The sequence below is a fragment of the Podarcis raffonei genome, chromosome 3 (genome assembly GCF_027172205.1).
Source record: "Podarcis raffonei isolate rPodRaf1 chromosome 3, rPodRaf1.pri, whole genome shotgun sequence".
Classification (NCBI taxonomy): Eukaryota; Metazoa; Chordata; class Lepidosauria; order Squamata; family Lacertidae; genus Podarcis; species Podarcis raffonei.
The window spans coordinates 25,098,340-25,122,951 of record NC_070604.1 but is presented as its reverse complement, the minus strand read 5'-3'; the positions used below and the strand labels follow the sequence as shown (position 1 = coordinate 25,122,951).

General features: G+C 40.6%; 2 protein-coding genes across 2 annotated transcripts in view; one reads left to right on the top strand and one right to left on the bottom strand.

The window, feature by feature from the left end:
- Positions 1–24,612, bottom strand: part of MCPH1 (microcephalin 1) — a 107,357-nt gene that overhangs the window by 46,144 nt on the left and 36,601 nt on the right. The gene's annotated exons all lie outside the window — the stretch shown is intronic.
- The window catches only part of ANGPT2 (angiopoietin 2), a 45,314-nt gene that overhangs the window by 15,436 nt on the left and 5,266 nt on the right, over positions 1–24,612 (top strand). Inside the window, exons 2-7 of the mRNA XM_053380822.1 lie at positions 6,941–7,096; positions 10,324–10,445; positions 15,758–15,990; positions 17,897–18,027; positions 22,228–22,329; positions 22,974–23,140. Coding sequence (XP_053236797.1) covers positions 6,941–7,096; positions 10,324–10,445; positions 15,758–15,990; positions 17,897–18,027; positions 22,228–22,329; positions 22,974–23,140 — 911 coding nt within the window. The remainder of the gene's footprint in view (positions 1–6,940; positions 7,097–10,323; positions 10,446–15,757; positions 15,991–17,896; positions 18,028–22,227; positions 22,330–22,973; positions 23,141–24,612) is intronic.

Here is a 24,612-nt window from a genome sequence, read left to right as displayed (position 1 = left end):
CTTCCAGTGCTTTTAGGAAAACCATGCCCTTCCCCGGCCGTCTAAAGCCAGTATCTAAAGAGGGTATCATAAACGATTTGTGGGCTGGGGACTCTTGTCAATAAAGCACTGGCATTAATTGACTTTAAAGCGTTATATAAAATGAGAACACAGTTAAGCAGCAAGCTAAGAACCATATTTTTCTGTTCACGTGAAATAATAAATGGCAGCTGAATCCCCCCCCCCCGCATTGCATGGGGACGTGGCCAAAGATAGTTGCTAAAACATGGTGTACCCTTTCAAAGTCAACAAGCTACTGAAGCAAGAACCTCTGTGTTTAGGATGAATTCACCCTATGAACTTCAAACAGAATTCAGAAGGTTTAAGAATATACTTGTTGAAGCAGCTGGTAGATCATGGATGTATATGATAACAGCAAGCAAATGCTGGAATCCCCACTGTAATAACGCATAAAGCAAGGCCATTGAGCATGGCAGCCCCTCTCAGCCTACTCCTTTTAAACTAGACTTTTGCTATAAATGCAAGGCTTCCTTTTGAAATAAATCACATCACCAAGCTATGACTCTATACATAGGAAGCCCTTTGATTTTCAGTGGGACTCATCCTGGGCACTCTTCTCACATTACCTTAGTAACCCTGCACTTTTCCACACCACCTTCAAGGTCAGAAGCTTCTGAAGGAGAAGTCCACAGTATCATTCATCCCATGCCATCGCTGCCCAGCTTCCTAGAACTGGGTGACTTTAGCAATAGGGAAAGCCACTGTCTGCATGAAAAGTATGCTCTCTGCCTCTGAGCTATGGCCCCTTCTCAAAATCAAGTTATTCCATGTATCTCCTGCATGGTATCTCTCTGGGATTTGCAGACTTTAAAAAATCCAACACCGAGACAAGACCAACGATTATCCGAAAGGATAGATTACAAATTAGTGACTGTGCATTGCCCTTTGCCAAGAAACTATAATCTGCCAAGGCCCTTCTGACTGAAGACTTGATGAAAACAAGTTGGAGATGGCTGGTGGTGAGAAGATATCATTTGTTTTCTGATAAAGTGAAGACATGGAAAAATTTCCAGGTCACATGCACACCGTATATTTGGGCTTTCCCAAAAGAATCTTGGGAACTGTGGTTTGTTAAGGGTAATGGGAATTGTAGCTCTGTGAGGCGTAGCCGACAGTTCTCATGTTTTCTTAGGGGAAACCATGTGCTATAAATATATGGGGCGGATGTGACTTCACTTTCCCAGCAAGCCTTACCACATAACATTGTAGCAAAGGAAAAAAAAGGAGTGGGACCATGTTCTCTGGGCTCTTTTGAGATAGGAATATAAAGATATAATTCACACACCTGTTCTTTTTTACAGCACATAAGTAAGCAATTTTAGAACACCACTTGAAATGGCCAAATATCCTATTTTTCCCCTGAGAAAAATATCCAGATTAGTTTTATTGTTTTCTAACTCCCACAGCATGATCAACATGCTATGAAGAAAAGAAGACCATTGAAAGAGGATGATGGCATACTATTAATGTTTCACAGAAGGTTCAACCAATAAAAAATTGGGAGTCCACATAGTTTGAACTACACAGTTTTTCAGGGGAATAATCTGGAAAAAAATGATGAACTCCTCATTAACTTTATAATACCCTAGAATATTGGACTAACAACATTACAGAATGGTAAACTAACAAGTTGCACATATAAAAAAACCCACACAATTATGATAATGCCTACTATTGTACAAAAATCCTGCCTCCTAGACTGAAGAAGGCTTCTAAAAAGTCCACTCCGGTTAATCAATTGTGAACACTTTCAGAATAATAAATTGTCACCACCATGTTGTGTTTTTTAAAATAATGTTGCTGGCTAATTGCAATTAAAAAAGAAAAAAGAAATGTGAATGCTATTAAGTCTCATAGTAATTTTAATAGGGGTGTTATTTTTTTTAAGATATGCCCCTAAAGAAGGGCTGTGCTTTTTGTATTTCAATAAACCTTTTTACATCTTTAACGTTCTGCTTTGCATTAGAAAACAGAGGCCAGTAGTTAAATGCTGTGGGCACATTAATTGTGCTTTTTTGGCGACAAAAGTAAGAAACGAAACCTTAAGTGACCTTAACTCACCTATGTAGTTCTACCTTCCCTTACTATTATTTGTTTATCCAAGTCTCATGTATTTAATACATCTGCTCTGGTTTTATACGACCTGTAAATTGTGGGGTGGGAAGCCTCTAATTGAACCAAGCATATTACTGTGGCATGCTGTTCCTGTACAACTCATACTAACCTATAGCAAATTCATAGATTTCTCTAAGACTACATGTACGTTCTTCCACATTATGCAAAATTGTTCTGGTATGTGGTTTCTCAGGACTGAATTTGAGACATGCACCATGAAATTAGTCTGGGACAATAAGGTTACTGAGTGATTAGTACATGGGTATTGTAGTTTTGACCTTTCTGAAATATACTTTGTCAAAGCCATACTTTTCTGGACCCATCTGGTGATATTAAAACTCAGTAAACCTGGGATAAGATTGCAGGTGGCAGTGAACCCAGCTACTCCACTTCGTAATTTTGTTCCAGGTTTGTCTGTTTATTTGTTTACTTAGCCTCTCAGATCCATCTTTTTGGTGTTGGGTCACTCCAGAGCTGATTCCATGAAAACACCAAAAAGTACTTCTCATGAACAAGCCTTCACTGGAATACAGCTTCAGAGTGACAGCGTGGTACAGCAGTTAGACTGCAATGGAATGGGTAAGGATTGAGGAAACCCTCAGCAGTGAAGCTCACCAGGTGACCTTAGGCCTGTCACCATTTCTCAGCCTGACTTGCCTACAGGGTTTCGTGAGGATAAAAAGGGGAAGAAGCACCAAAAGCCACATACAGCAAATAAACTTTGCCTAGGAACCAAAGAACTACTCGAAGTTTCTGCATGCCCAAGGGAGCTTGTGTTCCCACCCCCCCAAAACTGCATCCTTGTGTGGCACAGTGGAAGCTTTTAAAACTCACAAGACCTTCAAGAGCAGTTGATATAGGCTCAGAATCCAGGGATGAAGGGAGCAAATGACTTTTGGCAGCATTTTCTCCTCTCCACTGCCATGTCCCACCCCTCAGTGGGGTTAATATTTGTACTTCTCACCTCTACTGTAATGATTAGGGTGCTGCAGTAGGACCAAGGAGATCAGGGTTCAAATGCAAGCTCTGTTGCAACTTTGGACTGCTCATTGTGAAAGTCTGGAAGCTAACACGGTAGCTGGAGGTGGAGGGAGAAGGCTATGGAATGGGACAAAAAGGATTTCCAGGAAAGGAAACCGTCTCTGCCTATGATCCATCCCATTGTCATTTACCCTAGACCATGGGTAGGCAAACTAAGGCCCAGGGGCTGGATCCGGCCTAATCGCTTTCTAAATGTGGCCTGTGGATGGTCAGGGAATCAGAGTGTTTTTACACGAGTAGAATATGTCCTTTTATTTAAACTGCATCTCTGGGTTATTTGTGGGGCATAGGAATTCGTTCATTTCCCCCCCAAAATATAGTCCGCCCCCCCACAAGGTCTGAGGGACAGTGGACCGGCCCCCTGCTGAAAAAGTTTGCTGACCCCTGCCCTAGACCTTACATTCACACAATTCTCTTCTGCTGTTAATCCACAGAAGGGACATGTTAGAGTGCATCAAGGAGGCAGAATCAAGCCCCCACTTTTTAAAGGCTGACCTCTAAGACAGCCTGGAACCAAATACCCTCAGGCTTGGGTACCTAAAGCAGTTCCTTCAATACTTGTTCTCAGGCTGGGATCTGAGGAAACGGGCAACTAATTTCACACGAGGGAGTGGGCTTTCAAACAGCAGCTTTCCCCCTCAAGCCGTTGGGCATCATGAAGGAGTGTATGAGGATCTGCTGTTTAAAGAAAAGTCAAGAATTCCAATGCACATTCCCAGGACCTTCTAAATTCCATCCTAATTATCTCCAAGTAACTCAGTATTTTCAGGCTTAAATTTTTATGACTGTTCCAGTGAGATGCCTCCCACCAGCCGTCTGCATCATGTACTTCAGCATTCACTTTTCTGTAAATGGTGGCACTTAGTTGGCAAAAATGAAGAGTTGCGCATACAACAATCATTGCTGCCAAGAACACAAAATGCATATATATGGAAAACTTAGTCCTCATAAATGCGAGGTTTTAGTTATTCCTCATCAATGTGGAATTATAAATCACATGGATGAGCAACTAAAATGTCTCAAGAAAAGCACAACCCATTTGTTAGTCTGGTGCCTGACTTGTTCTTTGAAACAGACGTAAACAAGAAGGTTCAAGGAGAGTCTTCATTTCAGACAGGAACTGGCAAATCCATTCTTATTTTAAAAATGAGTAATAATGTACTTCCAACTGGTGTTCAAGGAATGGTATGTACTCAATCTAAACTGTATGTTTCCTTTTATTTCCTTGTAACTGTAAGCAGTCCAGTCCCCATTCCCCTGAAAGTGTCGAGATGATGTCTTTTGAGAGAAGGTGAGTGGCATATAATTCTCTAAAGACAACATCTTGACACTTTCAGGGGAATGGGGACTGGACTGCTTACAGTTGCAAGGAAATAAAAGGAAACATGCAGTTTAGACTGAGAACATACAGTTTTGATTGAACAACCATAAAGTACACAAGTCCATGCCGTCTATTTCCCTCAGGTTAGGCAAGGCCCAGAAAATTACCATAGCTGGCGAATCTTTTGAATTGGGGATGAACTCCCCCAGTCACTGTCACCTCTCCCAGTTCACCTGGAAGTAACAAAGTACAACAGACTCATCCTTCTTGAGTCTACAAGGCAACTTCCACAGGCCAATAAATCACCATTAAGCAAAACTGGGGTGGTGAACAATTGGTAAGCTTTGTACAAACAGTAAATGACAAAATGCAGGGTCTTCAGATGGAAAGTTGAAACTAGCTGTCTATATTAAGCCCAGATATCAGCTACGATATCTGGGTTTCAGAGAAGAAAAAGTGATTATATATGATCTTCTGGAATCCAGAGAAATGAATTTAGCACTAAAAAGGAATTATTAGGATGGGCTGCATGCTTAAGGGTAAGTCCCAAGAACCAATTTAATCAAAATAAAAGCCATACAATTCAGAGATTTATAGCAAAAAAACTTCTACTGTACATCATTGCCACATACCCTGGCATTAGAATAAGACGATACATAAAGAACAGTTTCCTATTTAGAGGAGCTCAAAGGAGATAATGGCAACATGGGAAGGAAGAGAGAAGAAAAGGTCATGGCCCACAAATATTGTCAGGAGATACAATTAAGCATAATATTTCCCATTAGGAATGAGACTTTACTGAATAACTAGCTTGAGCTGGGAATTGAATGGTGAGAGATGAGAGTGCTTCTAGCTGCTGAGAACTTGGCTGGGGGCAGGAGAGACCTTAAAACATCTCTCAGAAATCATAAAATGGTGTTTGTGTGGGGATCAGTTTTCAGAGACTTTCAGGTCTAAGCGAAGTCACTGTACTTGCTAATCCATAATGCAAAAAAAGGATTTTTATTCCTTTTTAATAAAAAGCTTAATTAAAGCCTTGGACTATGGGGTTGGCGAGATCTGCTAAACAGTTATTATGCCGACGTGCCCGGAGAGCCTTTCGAAACAGTTGTTATTTTGGCATCCCTAGAAGGAAGACGTGGTTTCTCACCCTTGCTTTTTATGTTTTGTTTGTCTAAAAGTTGAGCCACAATGTGCAAACAGCATTGTTACAGCATACCAGACTTCTTGTCTAATCCCTAACAATGAAAGTGTAAGATGCTCTTAAACATTTGAACTCTTGGTTCAGGAAGGTGACTAAACTCCTAAGCCTTTGTCTAAGCTGCTCTGATATCTAAATAAAATTCCCGCTGTTGCTAACACCAGCACAGGGCCACCAGAGGTGACAATGGGTGGAAGCAGCCATATATCAAAAGTCAGTTAAACTTCTCAAAGTGTGTGAGCAATGCACTCTTTCCAGTGACACACAGGTGACTATATACATGTACATTTGCACTGAGCACCAGCACCCTAACCCTAACCCTTCTGTTGAGATATTGAATTTCTGGAGACCAAAGAATTCTGGAAAGCTCTAGTTCAGGCTGATGCATAAGCACATTTTAAAAAAAAAATATCAAAGAGAAAGGCACCCCAGCGAATCGAAAGTCCAACATTTTCTCAATAAGGGGCTGTTGTAACAAAATAGTGACAGTGGTGTTTACCAGTCAGAGATATGGGAGCATAGAGACAGATGGGAAATGTAACAAATTTCTCCCTTTCTCACTCGACGCCAGCTTGTTGCTTACAACTCTGGGTAGTGACTAGTTTTCACTGGATGGTTATTGTGAAGGTGGAGTGGATTAGAATACCTGGCTAGTTAACTGCTGACAAGTCCCAGGGTCATATGAAATGCTCCTTTCATATCCCCCCTGTCTCTACATTGACTACAGGCAGTTACTATTAGCAGGGACAGTCGAATATATTTTGCTGCTTGAGGCAAAGACAAAATGGTGGCCCACTTTCTACATATGGGACTCAACTGGACTGGTAGCTGCATATTACCTCATCACTGCTAACAAGACAGCATCCACCTGAAACAACTGGCTGTCAATGGGTGTGCAAGGGGGCCTTGGGAACAGTGCGGGCCTGCAGTTGTCTTGCACCCACCAGCACCGGCTGCCTGAGTGGACTGGCTCCACATTCCTAATGGCAGAGCTGGCTCAAGCATCTCCAGATGCTGATCTCTGGTTTGTAAGAGGCTTCCCCATTTTGTTTTGCTTGTTAAACTCTTTCGCCCCCACTCCCACGAAACGGACGGGAAACATCTGTAATTTAAGAAATGCTTAGCAATCTCTCCAGAATCATGTTTATAAATAAACAAAACAGCACATGAACATAAAACGTTCTTCTTCTTCCGACATGCAGCTCGAAAGCTACATTCAGGATAACATGAAAAAAGAAATGGTGGAGATCCAGCAGAATGCAGTGCAGAACCAGACGGCGGTCATGATTGAAATAGGCACAAATCTGCTAAATCAAACTGCTGAACAGACCCGCAAATTAACAGATGTTGAAGCACATGTAAGTACCAGTCGTTCAAGCTGAAGCTAACTCTGAACTCAAAGGACTCGTGTGCTCTATATTGTATGCTTTAAGTCAGGCTGGATGATATTTGGTTTGCAGCATTGTGATATATCACAATGTCTGAACTAAGCATAGAACTATGTAGAGACATTGGCTGGCTTCACGTTTTTTCCTAACATTATGATTTTTGCAAGGCAAACAAACTTCATGATTCACAATATATTGCCAGGTCAAAAATTATGAAACCGATATCATGATATGGATTTCAAACCAGTTTGGGATGGTATTATCGCCCAGCCCTACTAATCAGTCAATTAAAACTTACACTAGTAGACTGCACAGTATAAATCATAGCTCAAACGCTTGACAGCACCACAAAAAACCTGATCTTAGTCACATCTTGTGGATCTTTGTGTTTTTCACATAATAACAAAGCAACCAACCAATCATAGAACACATTTCAGGACACAGGGGAGACCTACGAATTGTTGAGGGGATCTCTTATATAAATTATGAGGATCCATAAGGATCTATGGTTCTGTGAGGGGAAACTGGTCTCCTTGCAGCTCCCAGCACCTAGAATTCTTTGAGGGAAGCTATGACTGTTTAACATGGTATGATACTGCTTTAAAAGTATACTGCAGATGGAGGCTTGCTGTTTACATAGCACTCTAATTTGCAAAGTGTTTCAAGAAGGTTACTGTTATTCCTAGTGGTCAAACTAATGTTTGAAACCGAGAAGTTCTGATCCGAACTAGCATCAAAATTCAGAGCTGAGTCCAATTTGCAGCACTCAGGCTGCAAAAACTTGGAGTGACCCAAGTTATGCACGCCTTATGCAAGGCATAGTCTGCAATGGAACTTGGATAAGCCTGAGCATTTCAATGGTTATAATTTAGTTGCAGGATAAATCAAAAGATTGAACTGAGTGGGAGAAAGGTTAGGGAGTAACAGGAAGCTACAAAGAAAAATAAATTGTCACATTTTTTTCAAGTTGTTGTTCAAGTCCCAAATCAATTGTGGGGAACAGAGACATTCCCATACTCAGATTGGAACAACAACAAAAATTGCTCTTCATTTTAGATTTCAAGTCAGATCTCATCCAAAAATATGGTTATTATGGAGTAACCGCAAACTATTATATTCACAGAAAAAACAATATAGATGTTTTGAAATAATAAATTCATTTCAGAACTCCTTACATTCTTAGAATAAGCTAAGTAAGCTTTTCGAGTGGAGCTTGTGTATAGTTATAGTTATTTTCCAGACTTTTAAACTAAAGTGAAGGGTGGTTGGGGGAGGAAAACCTAGCGTTAGCACATAGCGATTGGTTAGTATAAAAACCAAAAGCATTCTATACAGGACCAAAAACGAGGTGACAAAATTCTGGAATGCACCATTTCATATTGATGGTGTGGGGTTATATTTTCAAAAGCTCTTCCAATGTAGTAGTTCACCATATGTGGTACACTAAGTACACCAGGGAAAGGGTTCTGCTACACGATGACTCTCAGATCACTACCATATTTGCACTGTAATGTTGCTTCCTATAAAGACGGAAACACTTAAATCTCTACTTCAGAACAATGCTAAATCATCCCCGCTTTATTCCATTTTTCATGTCCAAAGTGGTCCAAGGTCAAAAGTGTGAGTAGCAGAATCAATGAAACATTTGTTTGATTGCTTCCGAAAAGTCATGTGAATCAGTTTCAAACCATGTGTAATGTCATACTACTGCAAACTTAAATTTCTGAAGAATGCTTTTATAGTCAGCATTAGTTTAGAAGCTGAATATTTGTGCTGGTGACTGGGTTTGTACTGGGTTTAATTAACAATGTAAGGGGATTAAGTAAAGAACTACTCTTTCAAAGACGCTAGTTCTGGCCACAGTGATCCACGCTCTGGTTATCTCCCAAATGGGTTACTACAATGTGTTATTTGTGGAGCTGCTCTTGAAGACAGTTCTCAGAAGCTTCAGGAGCCTCAGTTAGCATAGACTGACGGAATATTGACTAGTGCGGCCTAATTTACCCATATCACAGCAGTTTTAACAGAACTGGCTGTCAGTTTATTTCGGGGCCCAACTGAAGGAGTTGGTTCCTACTTTAAAATTCAAAATGGTATGGGGCCCAAATTTCAGGAGCATGTGTGTGTGTTTCATTTCAACCTGTTGCTGCTCCTTTAAGATAGTCTACAGAAGCCCTTCCTATGTTCCTCTTTCACCAGAGGGACAAATATTATTACTAAGGAAAAGGGTTTCCTTGGCAGTGTATCCTCAGTGATGGAATGTCCTTGCAAGAAGATCACTGGCACCAACATGGCTTTAATTTAGGTACCAGGCAAAACCATTTTGATTTTCTGAGACATTTTAATAGACTTTAGTGAATTAATTGTGCAAGTTTTGGTACGTTTTGAAGTTTCATCTTCTCTTTTCTTAATATTTTGTGTTGTCTGTTACCTGGGAACTTGATATGATAAAGGGCATTGTGTGTGTGTATGTGTGTGTGTGTGTGTAATATCTTCTAATTAATGAATGAATTCCTCTGCAACATTTTGGAAATACCCTTAAGTGTGAAAACATGTCCTCAATGACCATTCAACATGAAGGATGTGAGTAATAAATTCCTCCTGCCAACTGAAGCCAAATTCTGATGAATTAAAAGAGTTATTTTAAAACACAATGAGGAGCATGCAGCAGAATGGAATGCTAAGCAACAGTCCATGTGACAATTTTGCTGCCTCATTCTTAAAAACAGATGTTGTTCTTGAGACTTCAAGAATAAGCAGCGGATATCATACTAACCTGGAACCATGGAATGATTAATCAAGAAAGAAAAACAAACCCTGTCTACAGGTACACCCACAGTGACCTAGAAGTGACTCCAGTCAGCGTGGCAACTTAGAAAATCACCACCACATCCACAAAATGGCTGTCACATCCAGGAGGCTACAACTGTGGGTGCCCTTGGTCATTCATAAAACTGGGAACAGCTCAGGTCACGACACACAAGACTGATACGGCCCACATATATTGCAACTTGTCTTCTGCAAATATAGACATAAGTAAATGTCACTTACATTTTATCAAACCTTCAAGAGGTTTTAGCTTTCCTTTCATTCAGGTAAATAGTGATGACAGTCTAGGTGTTTAAGGATGGGATTAATTTGTAAATTATTCTGAATTATTTCTAATGTGATTCAAAATTGCATTTCTCAAAATGTAGGTACTGAATCAGACAACAAGGCTTGAGCTTCAGCTTCAGGCGCATTCAATTTCAACTATCAAACTAGAAAGGCAGATTTCAGATCAGACCAGCGAGATAGGAAAACTGCAAGAAAAAAACAGGTAATAACTCTTCCTATCTGGTAATGTATTATTGTTCTCAAATGTGCTTTATTCCCAGCAGGGAAATCTATAATGAGATGACGAATTGAAATGACCTCAGGATATTTCAAATGAGCATCAAGTCTTTTGTAACAATGAACAGAAATGGAGATGACTTTTTTAACACCAGGAAATATTATTTGTATGCATGGAATTTGAAATGTGCCAGAAGTTATGGGGCCACATTCTTCATTCCCAAGACCATGTGTGCAATATATAGAATTCAACTGACATGCACATAGGTCCTGTTGAAGAAATGAAAATAACTATCATTTACAATCTAAGTTCTCTCCTGCTTGCAAAAGCTCTGTAGCTTTTAGTCTTCACCCTCACTAAAGTCCCCACTTTCCCTCCTACCTACAGATAAGCAGAGACTACAAATAACAAAAACTGATATGTGATTTGGAAAAGGAGAATAGCTCCGCAGATTAGTCATTTCAGCAATACTGTAAAGATGGCCTTCATCAATCTTGTGCCATCAATATATTTTGGACCACAAGCCCCATCACCCCTAGCTTTCCACTGTTGTGCTGGCTGAAGTGATGGGAGTTGCAGTCTAAAAAAAAATGCAGGGGGGCCAGGTGGGTAATGGGAGCTGTAAGAGAATAATAAGCAATCAATGGATGCCAACCTAGCTTACATGTGTAATTCCTTTGAACTTGAGGAATGACTATCAGGTCTTGAGCTCATTAAAGGCATCCCATTGCCTTGAGAGCCTCAAGGTCCATAAATAGCAACACCCTAGTGGTCCCGGGCCCTAAGGAAGTTAGATTAGCTTCAATCAGAGCCAGGACCTTTTCAACTCTGGCTCCGGCCTGGTGGAACGCTCTGCCTCATGAGACCAGGGCCCTGCAGGATCTGATTTCTTTCCGCAGGGCCTGTAAGACAGAGTTGTTCCGCCTGGCCTTTGGCTTGGAGCCAATTTGATTCCCTCCCCCTCTTTCTTTTTTCTTTTCCTTTCTCCTCCTGCGATGAGGCTACATATTAATATTTTAATGTTTCAATATTTTAATGTTTCAATATTTTAATGTTTCAATATTTTAATGTTGTATTTTAATGTTGTTTTTAAGTCATATTCATTCAACTTGTTTTTATTATTGCTTGTTAGCCGCCCTGAGCCCGGCCTTGGCTGGGGAGGGCGGGGTATAAATAATAATAATAATAATAATAATAATAATAATAATAATTATTATTATTATTTCCCACTCATAAGGCAGCATTATTTATTTATTTAGCAAAAGATGCCAAGTTGTGTCTCACCCACTTGATCATACCAAGGAATATAATGAGTTCCTGCCTATCAGATGACAAAACAATCCATCTCTTGTCTGTGTGTCTTTCACTAGAGCCATATTCTAAACCTACCTGGTGTGACAAGATGGTGGATTTGAAATATCCTTTATTTACCATTTCCCCCACCAAAAGGGGGGAAACTCACCCTTCATTCCTAATGAGAAAGCTTATTTGATTGCCAGGCAAAATCTGGCTGTCCAGCTGCGCTGGATGCTGCAAAAATGTTACTGTGATTTTCAAACCACCAAAGAGATAAGTATTTGATTCCACTCTTGGCTTCCTTTTGTATTAATTGAGAGCCAGACATGATCCCTGCTTGCATCCATTCTCAGCATACAACATCAAAGGACTTGGAGGCTCTTTTTGTTTACCCAGAACATTTTGAATGACAGCTGGCCAACAGAACTGTTAACATTTCTTGCTGAGCTGGGATCACATTAGGCTAGCTGGAGAAAAGAGGGGGAACTGTGAACTTTGCTTACTGCATAAGCCTCATGCGTGATCTGCAGTTGGCTAGTCTCACATGGAAGAGAAATCAACCTTACTGTTCTCCAAACTGGATTGTAATCTGCTACCGACACAATTTTTCAATGGTAAATGCATAATCAGCCCATCTGTTCGGCTTAACAGTCCTCACAGGGAGAAGCTGATGTGTCAACAGCTATATTACAGAGAAAGGGGAATTGTTTTCTGAAATGAAGATGAAATATGTTTCGAATCATAGGGTTGCCATCCTGTGCTTCTAACAGTACAATGCGGGGTTGAATGTAAAATGAGCCAAGCTGTATGATTCAGCTGAAGTCCTATGCTGAAATGGCTTTTCATTTCTGGTAAACATGAGTGCTGAAAGGAAAGGGCATGTTTTCATATTTGTCTTCACTCCCTTGCTATATTTGTGCATGCTCCTGCAAGGTTTGTTTTATGCAAACAAGATACTTTACTCAAGGGGAGCAAAGAAAATATGGGTTCACTATTACAATGTGATTTATTGCGGCAAGTGCAGGGATAGCACTTGAACACACTTGTCCTTTGCTAGAACAAGTATACTATGGGACCTGAGTTGTGAAAGATTTTCTCAGCGTACATAGAAGAAGTGTAAAATGAAATCTGGTCTGCTGATCCAACACAGCTTCTAATGCACGCAATCGATGCTGAACAGCAGTTATTTGAATATGGTGTCTTCAGGGCAGGACATATACAGCAGGACTGCTTGATTTATGCATATACAGCAAAACCAAACATGGCATTTGTTAAGTTGTGGGTGAACATATCAGACGACACAGCGATTCTTCCAAAGCAGCTCTTTATTTGTAAGCTGAAACAGAACTGAACTGAAGGGCTCAGTCAGCCTGCTTATATAGAGCTCCAGTACCTCGTTACTGTAACAACTTTCTAAAACTATCCAATCACTGAACGTCACTTTCGATCCTTCATTTGCATAACTATCTACAGTATCCATCCAATCACTGAACGTCACTTTTGATCCTTCATTTGCATAACTATCTACAGTATCCCCCTGCTGGCCCAGGGTGAGAACTTCAGTACATAACAGCATTGATTGAGGAATTCAGCATCATGAGAATCTCAAATTTCATTCCCCCTGCCCAGTTCTAAAACCGTGTAGCGTCAACGTTCTGAAGATGCATTTGAAAGCAAGTTTGCAATGGCTGCTGGAATCTCAGCTGCCAGAGGGGCAGCTGAATCAGATTTCCTAGGCATTGGGGTAGGGCTTTAGTGGCCTGCACAGATCCCGATTCTCTTTTACAGTATGTTGTCAGAATCGGAGTAAATTTTGCAAAAGAGTGAAAGTTGCAGAATTAAGCAAAATTAAAAGCTGCAGAGTTGACCAAAAGAAAAGGCTATTGAAACTTTATTATGAATCGGCTGCATTTTGTTGGCTGAAAGAATGGCTGCTTCTTGAAAACACAGACATTTTGGATTTAGAAGGTTTTAACAATGTTTTTGGGTGGCATGCATATTTGTGGTACGACAAGGTTAAAGCTCATAAGGCATTTAAAAATCATATTGTCAGGAAAGCATTGTTTAATGTCTGGTTAAGATATAAAGACTTACTGGAGAATAAAACCCCAAGGTGGTTGTCACCAATGGAAGCAAAGGCACTGAAAAAGTCCAATATGGAGGCCAAATGGCCGAAATATTGGGAAATATTGGAACAAGAAGGAGATAAACTGAAACTGCAGAGTTTTGAGAAATTAAAAGATAAGGTGCGAGATTGGCTGCACTATTTTCAAATAAGAGAAGCCTATAACTTGGATAAAAAAATAGGCTTCCAGGTGGAAAAATCTAAATTGGAAACTGAGTTGTTAGAATCCAAAACTAAAACACTCTCAAGAATGTATAACTTGCTGCTAAAATGGAATACGCAGGATGAAACAGTTAAATCTGCTATGATTAAATGGGCACAAGATGTTGGTCATAACATCATGTTTGCTGACTGGGAATGGTTGTGGACCACAGGTATGAAATTTACGGCATGTAATGCCCTAAGAGAGAATATTATGAAAATGATATACAGGTGGTACATGACACCAGTCAAGCTTGCAAAAATCTATCACTTGCCTGACAATAAATGTTGGAAGTGTAAAGAAAGTGAAGGAACATTCTTTCACCTTTGGTGGACATGCCCAAAGATTAAGGCTTTCTGGGAGATGATATATAATGAAATGAAAAAAATATTTAAACATACATTCCTTAAGAAGCCAGAGGCCTTTCTCTTGGGCATGGTGGGCCAATTGGTGCCAAAGAAAGACAGAAATTTCTTTATGTACGCAACAACAGCAGCAAGAATTCTCATCGCAAAGTATTGGAAGACACAAGAGCTACCCACCCTGGAAGAGTGGCAGATGAAGCTGATAGAGTATATGGAACTGGCGGAAATGACTGGCAGAATCCGAGACCTGGGAGAAGAGTTGGTGGAAGAAGACTGGAAGAAATTCAAAGACTATCTTCAGAAATACTATAAAATTAATGAATGCTAAAACTATGCTTGGATTGGCAATAAGTGGTAATTAGTGATAAAAGTTAATAAGATTATGCAAAAAAAGGTATTGATATGCTTGAAAATATGGATATAGTATATGTTATGGTATAAAGTTTAACATTTGAAAAAGGGTAAGAATTTGCTGAATTAAATATCTGAATGGGAATACAAAAGGGGGGAGGTGCGAGGAGGTCAAGAACATAAGCATATGAAATTGAGGTTATTGGAAAAATGGATTGGTTTTAACTCTTCTTTGTTTAAATTTAATTTTTCTTAATTAGTTGTGCTTTCTTTTTGTATTTTTGGTGTTTCTTTCTTTTTTTTGTAATCTAGGGTTTTTTTATTCTGTGAATTTCTATTTTTCTTTTCTGTAAAACTTCAATAAAAATCTTTTTTTAAAAAAAACAAAACAAAAGAAAAGGCTATTGTGTATATTGTGCTGAATTCGCATCATGCATTCATGTTGTAGAATTTAGATCATCAGAGCAAAGGAATATGTGATTCTTCTAACACAGGGTTTCCCAAACTTAGGTTTCCAGCTGTTTTTGCACCACAATTCCCATTATCCCCAGCCATTGATCCTGCTAGCAAGGGATGAAGGGAGTTGTAGTCCAAAACCAGCTGGATATCCAAGTTTGGGGAACCCTGTACTGAAACATGGCACTGTGGGTCTCCTCCCACCGCAAAATCCACTACTATTTGTAAGGAACAGATCAGGGAATTAGATACTACGTTCAAATAACCATGGTATAAGCTTGCAAAAGACTTTACTTTTTGTTCACCATTAGGAGCTGGGGAACAGGAGAGGCACTCGGGTGTCTCACCAGACTTTGTATGGCAGGTAACTTCTGATCAGAACCTACAGTGGAAACTTGTGGTTCCTTAGCTGGCTCAGTTTTGTCCCCCCCCCCCCTCACTTTAGCCACGTAAAAGTGCTAAACCAATAACAGTGTTTTCTTCCCCCTCTTATTTTTTTTAGCTTTCTGGAAAAAAAAGTTATTGATATAGAAGACAAGCATACGTCCCAGTTACAGTCGATTAGAGATGAGAAAGATAAGCTCCAGTCACTCGTGTCCAGACAGAACTCCACAATAGAAGAACTAGAAAAACAGCTGGCCACAGCCACAGCCAACAACTCGTTCCTGCAAAAACAGCAACACGATCTGAGGGAGACTGTGCAGAGCCTGTTCTCTATGATTTCTACACCAAACCGTAAGTGGAGTAGAAGACGCTAATTGCTGCAGTGAGAAACAATTTCCTTTTTGGTGAGCTTTCCCCCACCTCCGCAACGACCCTCAGATTCTTTCCAAGTGTAAAGTATAATTATAACAGGTATGCGTAGGCTTAGGCCAGTTTGTTGCCTATCCATGTGGGTAAGAAAGGAATGACGAGGGCCAAAGATACTCTGAGCCTGGCACCAGCGTGAGATCTGGTTAGCCTGCTTTCCTGTGTGTGTGTCGAACCTCATACCATAGTAATTCTGAGAATGACAAGCCTGCGGGTCACCCACAAGGCCAAAGCCTCTGGCACCATTACAGTGTGACCACAGAGGACTAACTTCTGCCAAAGACAATTCTGGTTGCTCTCTAGTATCTGAATTAAATTAACCCTTTGAGGCGCCAGAGGCTGTCTTTTGCAGCTTGTGTGACACCAGCAATGAGGAGGACCCAGCTAACGCCAACTAAAGCCCTTCACAGTCCCCGTTTTGTGATTCTAGGGGGTTTCTCTGAGGTTGATTAGGTTTAGTTCCCACGCTTTACACAAAATCTCCCAAGCCGTATGCACAGAATTGAAAGTAACACGTTTAAAATGTGACAGGGATGCTACTTGCTGTTAATTGTTAACGGCCTCAGAACTTGAGAAGATAGGAACAAACTTTTACTCCACCATTAATTACCATGATTCTATATATTCAGTGCTATTTTTCTAGAAAAAGAGGTGCCAGAACTCATTCTTCTTCTCTTAGAATGGCAATGGTGCCCACATGAGAGGTGCCAGAATTGAGTTCCAGCTGAAAAAAGTCGCAAGCGAACTCATTCCCCAAGTGTGGAGTTTATTTAATGTAGCCAAAACAGTACCATCCACACACATGAAGACAATATTGGCATGCTTGATGAACTGCATATTTTGCAGAAGCCTAAAAAAGAAGAAGAAGAAAATGGAATCACAGCAGCCCAATGGGGACTGAGCATACTGACTGGTTGTTGGAAGAAGGAAGAAAACTGGGGTGGGGGACGATGACTGAAATAAGGCATGGCTAGCTGAACTGCTGCACTCTTCACTGCACATATTTTATTGCAGGTCCATTTCTATTTACAAATACCGTATTTTTTGCTCTATAAGACACACTTTTTCCCTCCTAAAAAGTAAGGGGAAATGTGTGTGCGTCTTATGGAGCGAATGCAGGCTGTGCAGCTATCCCAGAAGCCAGAACAGCAAGAGGGATTGCTGCTTTCACTGCGCAGCGATCCCTCTTGCTGTTCTGGCTTCTGAGATTCAGAATATTTTTTTTCTTGTTTTCCTCCTCCAAAAATTAGGTGCGTCTTGTGGTCTGGTGCATCTTATAGAGCAAAAAATACGGTAATTATAAATATAGTTACGCAAACATAATAAACACGGAACCAATTCAGAATGTTTTCTTCTTCTTCTTTAAGCAAAACCACCATGCCCTATACAGGACAATACAGTCCTCAAAGGCCTAAAGATAGCCTGTTAAGCATATTTCCAAAACTCTGCGTGTTTCTGCTGATGTTATCTCCTAAGTTAGTGCACAAACAAGTAAACAAGCTGTGTTAGCCTCAGCACCGATGTGGGAAAAAAATAAAATCCTGAACACTTGCCAGTGTCGGGGGGGGGGCGCTTCTAAAAGTGTCAACTATCAGAGGAGTGTGGAAAAACAATTAAAAAGCTGGAAGCAACCTTGTACTTTAAGGAAACCAAATTTATGAAGCAGATCTAAAAGGTAAACAATCTGAAAGGCTTTGAACAAATGAGGCAGAGAAGAGAATAGTACATAGCTAAAGTCAGCTCTGTAGAAGTTTTCCTAGAGGTTTTTCAAATACAATGGCCATTTGAATGCATTTATATTATATGCTTAATATGTGTACTTGCTTTTCAGCATCCAATAATGCTCTGGAAACTGGAGGAGAACACATCAGTTTCAAGGACTGTGCTGAAGCATTCAAAGCAGGACTGACAACCAGTGGTGTCTACACATTAACAGTGCCAAACACAGGAGATGCAAAAAAGGTAAAACATTCTCTTGATTAAATTTAGGCAGGACCAGATCCTCCTTCAATATTTTCCCCCCAATATCATTGTGTCAGTTTTAAGTACTTTTAAACTCACCATGAAACTCCGCTTTCCAATTTAGAAAAGGAAAATGCAACAACAGCAGTATAGTCTTATGAAAGAGGGCTAAGAATGCTTTCCGTGTCCATCCTTATGTAGATCAACAGTCTGGAGACTGTCCAGTTGCAAACTTTGTTGACCACTATGATGTATAGTTGTCCCCATCTAATTGTTCTTCAGTAGCTAGATTGATGGCCCCACCCCTTCTGCAAATTCACAACACAACCACATTCATACACTGAAGGAGGCCAAGAAGCTGAGGAACAAACAAATTAAGAAAACATGGGAAGGGGAAATACTCCCTCAATAGCTTTATGCAGCTCACCATTTCATAGTGAAACAATAGTCTCAACAGGGGTGCCAGACATGTCAGCCGGAGAATCCCCCAGAGCATTCAGGAATCTGTCAGATACCAGCAGTCTTCAAAAGCAGACTAACTCACTGGGTCCCACATACTTGAAGATTTAGCCCAAACCTCACCAGAGAGTGGTCTGTCTGAGGGACTTCTGGCAGTACCCTCACTGCGAGAAGTGAAGTCACAGGGAACCAGGCAGAGGGCCTTCTCGGTAGTGGCGCCCACCCTGTGGAACACCTTCCCATCAGATTTCAAGGAGATAACTATACAACTTTTAGAAGACATCCAAAGGCATCAAAGATAACGTTTGATGTTTTATTTTATTTTTTTATATATCTGTTGGAAGCTGCTTAGCGTGGCTGGGGCAACTGAGTCAGATGGTCAGGGTACAAATAATAAAAAGATGATGGTGACAATGGATTCATAGTGAACACACACACAATCAACAGAGTATTTCCATTCTGCTCTGTGGCAAAGACCAGGTTGAGGGTATGACCAGTTACATGTATTGCACCACTGATGTATTGAAAAAGCCGCATAGCTATCGTGGAGGCCATGAAGTCCTGATATGACTCATCTGAAGCAGTTTTGGCATGGATATAGATGCCTCCCCCCACCCTCAACAACACTGTGAAAGGGTTCTCCAACCCCAACGCTGAACCTACCTCTGCCAGCTTGGTCAGGGAGATTGTAGAGCAGTTGGGTGGACAGTACACTAGAAACATCTGGTCCACATTGGCTCTCACTGCGTCAAACATAAACCACTTTTAGCACTGTAGTTTCAATATTCTGCACTTGGATATCTGCTCAGTTTTGTAAGTGACTTCAATAGCCTTCTCAGTATCTTACACGTCAGTCAACAGGCTTGTGGTGGAACATGTCAGCTCTACATATTTCAAGTAATCGTCAGGTTTCTGCATACCACTGTTTTACTATGTTTCTGTAAAGAGCTCTTTTTAAAAAAAGCAAAACAAAACACCCACCCAAAATCAGGGTCATTGTTAGGCCAGTAATTAGGCAGTATGATTGATGATGCTATTTTTATTCCCAGACCTGCTACATAGAATACAATGATTATAGTGTTTAGACTTCATCATACTGACTCTTATTTGCAGAAGAAGTTTAATGGATTATCACAGCCTTAGGAGTGCAATCCATCAAACACTATTATTGCACTGCCTTCATTCATTTCAGTGCAGTTTACATGGAGCCACCTATAGCACCCCTTGGAAATTGAAGTTTTGCAGAAGCAGTCCTGGTGGGTATCACTGCATATGGAAGCTGCAGAATTGCTACCATTACATCAATAGAGAAAATATGGGTGACATTTTTGTAGGCTGGGATAGATGTCCAAATTATTATCTCAAACTGCCATTTATTTCAGAGGTTATTGATGTTATTTTACTTACTTTGTGAGCGGTGACACAGAATTGCCTTTCATTTGTTAGACTCTGGCTGTTTGTGTTTTGATCTTTTTCCTCTCGGCGTTTACTCTGTTTTGATCTTTTTCCTCTCGATGCTGACTCTAAATTCCCAAGAGACTTATAAACACTGCTGCACAATGTATTTTACTGGGCTTGTTTTCCCCCCTGCAAGCTTTCATTGGAAAGCACAGTGTAAAACTGACATGCTAAAAACTGACAAGGCAAAAAACCACTGTACTGTTGTTAGAAGTGATCTCATTTCTCCCCTATCTTAAGAAACAATAATCATTTAAGAGGGCCATATTATATTTACCTACTACATGCAACTGAAAAATAGCTTGAGGCAGGTTAGTGGGACCCCAAAGAAATATCACACCATCATGCCACACCACAAACAGCAGAAGTTTCAAAAACTCTTTGCTTGGTGCCAGGGAGGGCTGCTGTTTGAAAAGCACATAGCCAAAATCTCAATGAGCACGTGGTTGTTTAGAGTCTAACTTTGGCCTCCCGTTTCATAGAAATTCTATACATTCTGTTGCCAAAATGTTCTTTGTGCACTTCAATGATTTTGTGAATCCTATGGTTGTTTACTCTTTCAGTGCAACACCCATTTGGAAAACCCTTGCCCTTTTAAATACTAAATTACGCCTTTTAGCAGCCGAAAAGTTCAAACCAATTCTGTTGAGGAAACTGAAGGGCCATAGTAAATAACCTCCTGAACTAGAATTAGTCATGCATTTTTTGAAGGGGATGCATTCCATCTACCACGATCTACCTAATCCAATCCTTAATTATATGGGCTTCTGTCCATTAATAATGCTCCTTAGTTTTCAGCTTTATGTAGGTCTCCCCCAGAGCAACAAAGAAAGGCCTTCAAAAACAAAAAGAAAACAGAAGTGTTTTGGAAACCAAAATTGGCAGCAAAATACAGGATCTGATGGAAGGAGACTTTAGCTAACATTTTAACCATTTCAGGAATATGGTTTCATTGCAACACAATCTGCAGCCCTACAGATGCCAACTCCCATCAGCCTCAGCCAACAAAGCTAATGGACAGGTAGGATAGGAATTGTAGTGCAGCAACAAGTTTCCTTTGCCTATCTGTTGGAGAGGCCTCTGTGAATTCATGAATCTCTAAGTTTCATGAAACCTCCACATCAGACTAGATCAGGCATAGGCAAACTCGGCCCTCCAGATGTTTTGGGACTGCAACTCCCATCATCCCTAGCTAACAGGACCAGCGGTCTGGGATGATGGGAATTGTAGTCCCAAAACATCTGGAGGGCCAAGTTTGCCTATGCCTGGACTAGATGGTTAGCATAGGCAGTTTTAAGGGCAATAATGGAGACCAATAAGGAAAATAATGGCGGCAAGTTGTTGTTGTTGTTGTTTAGTCGTTTAGTCATGTCCGACTCTTCGTGACCCATGAACCAGAGCACGCCAGGCACTCCTGTCTTCCACTGCCTCCTGCAGTTTGGTCAAACTCATGCTGGTCACTTCGAGAACACTGTCCAACCATCTCGTCCTCTGTCGTCCCCTTCTCCTTGTGCCCTCAATCTTTCCCAACATCAGGGTCTTTTCCAGGGAGTCATCTCTTCTCATGAGGTGGCCAAAGTATTGCAGCCTTAGCTTCAGGATCTGTCCTTCCAGTGAGCACTCAGGGCTGATTTCCTTCAGAATGGAGAGGTTTGATCTTCTTGCAGTCCATGGGACTCTCAAGAGTCTCCTCCAGCACCATAATTCAAAAGCATCAATTCTTCGGCGATCAGCTTTCTTTATGGTCCAGCTCTCACTTCCATACATCACTACTGGTTGCTTTCTACTTGCCAGTAATGGCGGCAAGTAGAAAGCAACAATTCCCCTTCAACGGTACCGTTTATTTGTGTACAACTAGTGCAGGAGCACTTTGGACTTGTCCCATGCATGCTCAGGGCAGTTTTTCTCCCTCCACAGCATCCTTGAGTTCATACTTGTTATCTATCTTGCTGGATTAAGGTAACAGCGTTTGCATAGCAAGCAGCTCATTTTAGTTATAGAAGTTCACCGGGGACTCTCAGCCTAACCTACCTCACAGGGTGGTTGTGAGGATTAAAGGATGAGGGGGAAGAACCATGTATGCGCCACCTTGAGCTCTTGGGAATAAAAGTTGGAGTAAAAGCTATTAATACAACAACAACAAAAATGCTATGGAAATGAGCGAGTAAGTGTCTTCCTATTCCCTCCTCCCATTTACAGTAATGCTTTTTTTGCCAGAATTTCTATCAGATAGAATGAATCAAATGAAATGTGAGTAATTTCAATGTTTGTATGTACTGACAGACATACTGTGATATGGAGACCAGCGGAGGAGGTTGGACGATTATTCAGCGACGCTCAGACGGCAAAGTTGACTTTGACCGGACGTGGGCGGAGTACAAAGCGGTAAGGCAGAACTGCCATAATCTTGAACAATTTAACTTCTGAATAGCTTTGATTATAACTGAGGTCACCCACACAATTGGAGGTTATAAGATCTTTCATAGCTCTGGACCTAAGTTCCTTTTAACCAGAGAAGGCAGGAGGATGAAACTAGGGTCTTCTACAGGCAAACCATAGGCCCAGTAGCTAAGCTCTGGATGTTTAACATGAATTATAAAACTTAGATCTATGTAATAAGGCATTTTCTTCGGGTGAGACTAGAGCAATCTTACCTGCCTTATGTTACTGCATGAGAGGCATCTGTGTTTTAAAAAGGAATCTTTAGCCCACACATTGGCTATTAACACGGTGATGTTTAATTTATGGTGGGTTTTTTTTTAAAAAAAATATTAATGGATATTTCCACTGGCATTTTGCCCCACAGTTAGCAAGAACAAAGTTCCATTTTGTTTCCAGACTCCTAAGTTTACGTTTGTTGAAATCTACTTCTCAAAAAAATAGAAAGACCCAGAAATTTTGGCATTGTGAAGTGTTTTATGTGATGACAGATTGACAACCGTAACATTTTATTTTTTGGGATGGCGTGACCTGCTGACTTCAGAGTCAAACAAAACTAATACAGTTAAAATGTCCAATTTGGATTACAGGGATTTGGGAATCCTTCTGGGGAGTACTGGCTGGGCAATGAGTTAGTTTCCCAACTAACCAATCAGAAGCAGTATGTTCTTAGAATACAGTTGAAGGACTGGGAAGCAAATGAGGCATATTCCTTATATGAACATTTCTATCTTGCAAACGAAGAACTAAAATACAGGTAAGTCAACGCTGAAAAGAGCTAGACCATTGCTCATCTATAAACTTAATTGCTACTTTGTTTTTTTAATGTTATAACCATTTGACAAAGAACCAATATATTGACTTGAAAGATAATGGGAAATGCTTAAATGCAATATGCAGCAGAATCCTATACACATGGCCTTTCCGATGCAAGCCCTGTTTTCAACAGGAATTACTCCCCAGTATGCATGTACTGGATTGCAACCCTAAGCTCCTTTTTATTGTTTTGAAGATAGAAGCATGCCTATTCCCCATGGGTGGAGAATCACCTGCCGAGAGGGCATTTTGAGTGGAGAAATGGGCAGGAGGAAGCGTCAAGCAATTCCTCCACTTAAACTCAAAGCCTTCCCAGTTTGGGAAAAAGATACACCTTGTTCGGGCATCAGTCACTGAGTACAGATCACCATAGGATCTTTTCCATTGCCTTACTAGCTCTGACAGCCAATGAAGAAGTTCATGGTACCGTAATTTATTGTACAAATGTACCATTCTATAATATTTGCTGGACCTCAAAAGGGATGTTTTAGAGTTGGAAAAGGATCAGGAAAGGGGAACCAACATGATTAAGGTGCCAGGGAGACTCCTCTATGAGGAAAGGTTACAACATTTGGGCCTTTTTGTTTTAAGAAAAAAAGGAAGAGTAAAAGGGGACACGATAGATTATTAAGTGTGGAGAAATTGGAAAGCAAGAGGTTTTCCCTCTTATAAAACTAGAACCTGAGGTCATCCAATGGAGCTGAATAGTGGAAGAGCCAGGACAGACAAATGAAGTATAATTAAACGATGGCGTTTGCATCCATCATATGTAGTGATGGCCACCAACATGGATGGCTTTAAAAATGAATAATAATAATAATTTAATTTATATCCCTCCCATCTGACTGGGTTTCCCCAGCCACTCTGGGCAGCTTACAACACATATAAAAACACAACAAAAGATAAAACATTAAAAAACAAAATATCCCATATGAGCAACAAACAAACCAATAAATCAAAAGAAACTAAAAACAACAATAACAATAAACAGTTTACAGTTATGACCAAATTACAGTCACTGCCAACCCCAACTAAACATTTAACCAACACCAACCCAACAAAAACAAAACAGAGGAAGAAAACTAGAACTGTTTAAAACATATTATTCAGTTGCCCCAACCCAAGAGCTGTCCCAGCAACAAATTTGTGGTGTAAGACTATGAGTGGCTACTAGATATGATGTCTATGTCCTCTGAATGCCAGTTGCTGGGCAGCACAATTGTGAAGAGTGCCGTTGTGCTCATGTCTTTGCATGTAGGCTTCCCAAGGGCATCTGACTGGGCACACTGAGAGCAGGGTGCTGGGCTGGACAGACTAGAGTCTGCAGGGCTCTGCTTATATTAAAAAACGAAGTACAAAGAAAGATTTACTAGCAAGGACGTTAGTTTTTACTTAGGTACAGCCCACTTAAGC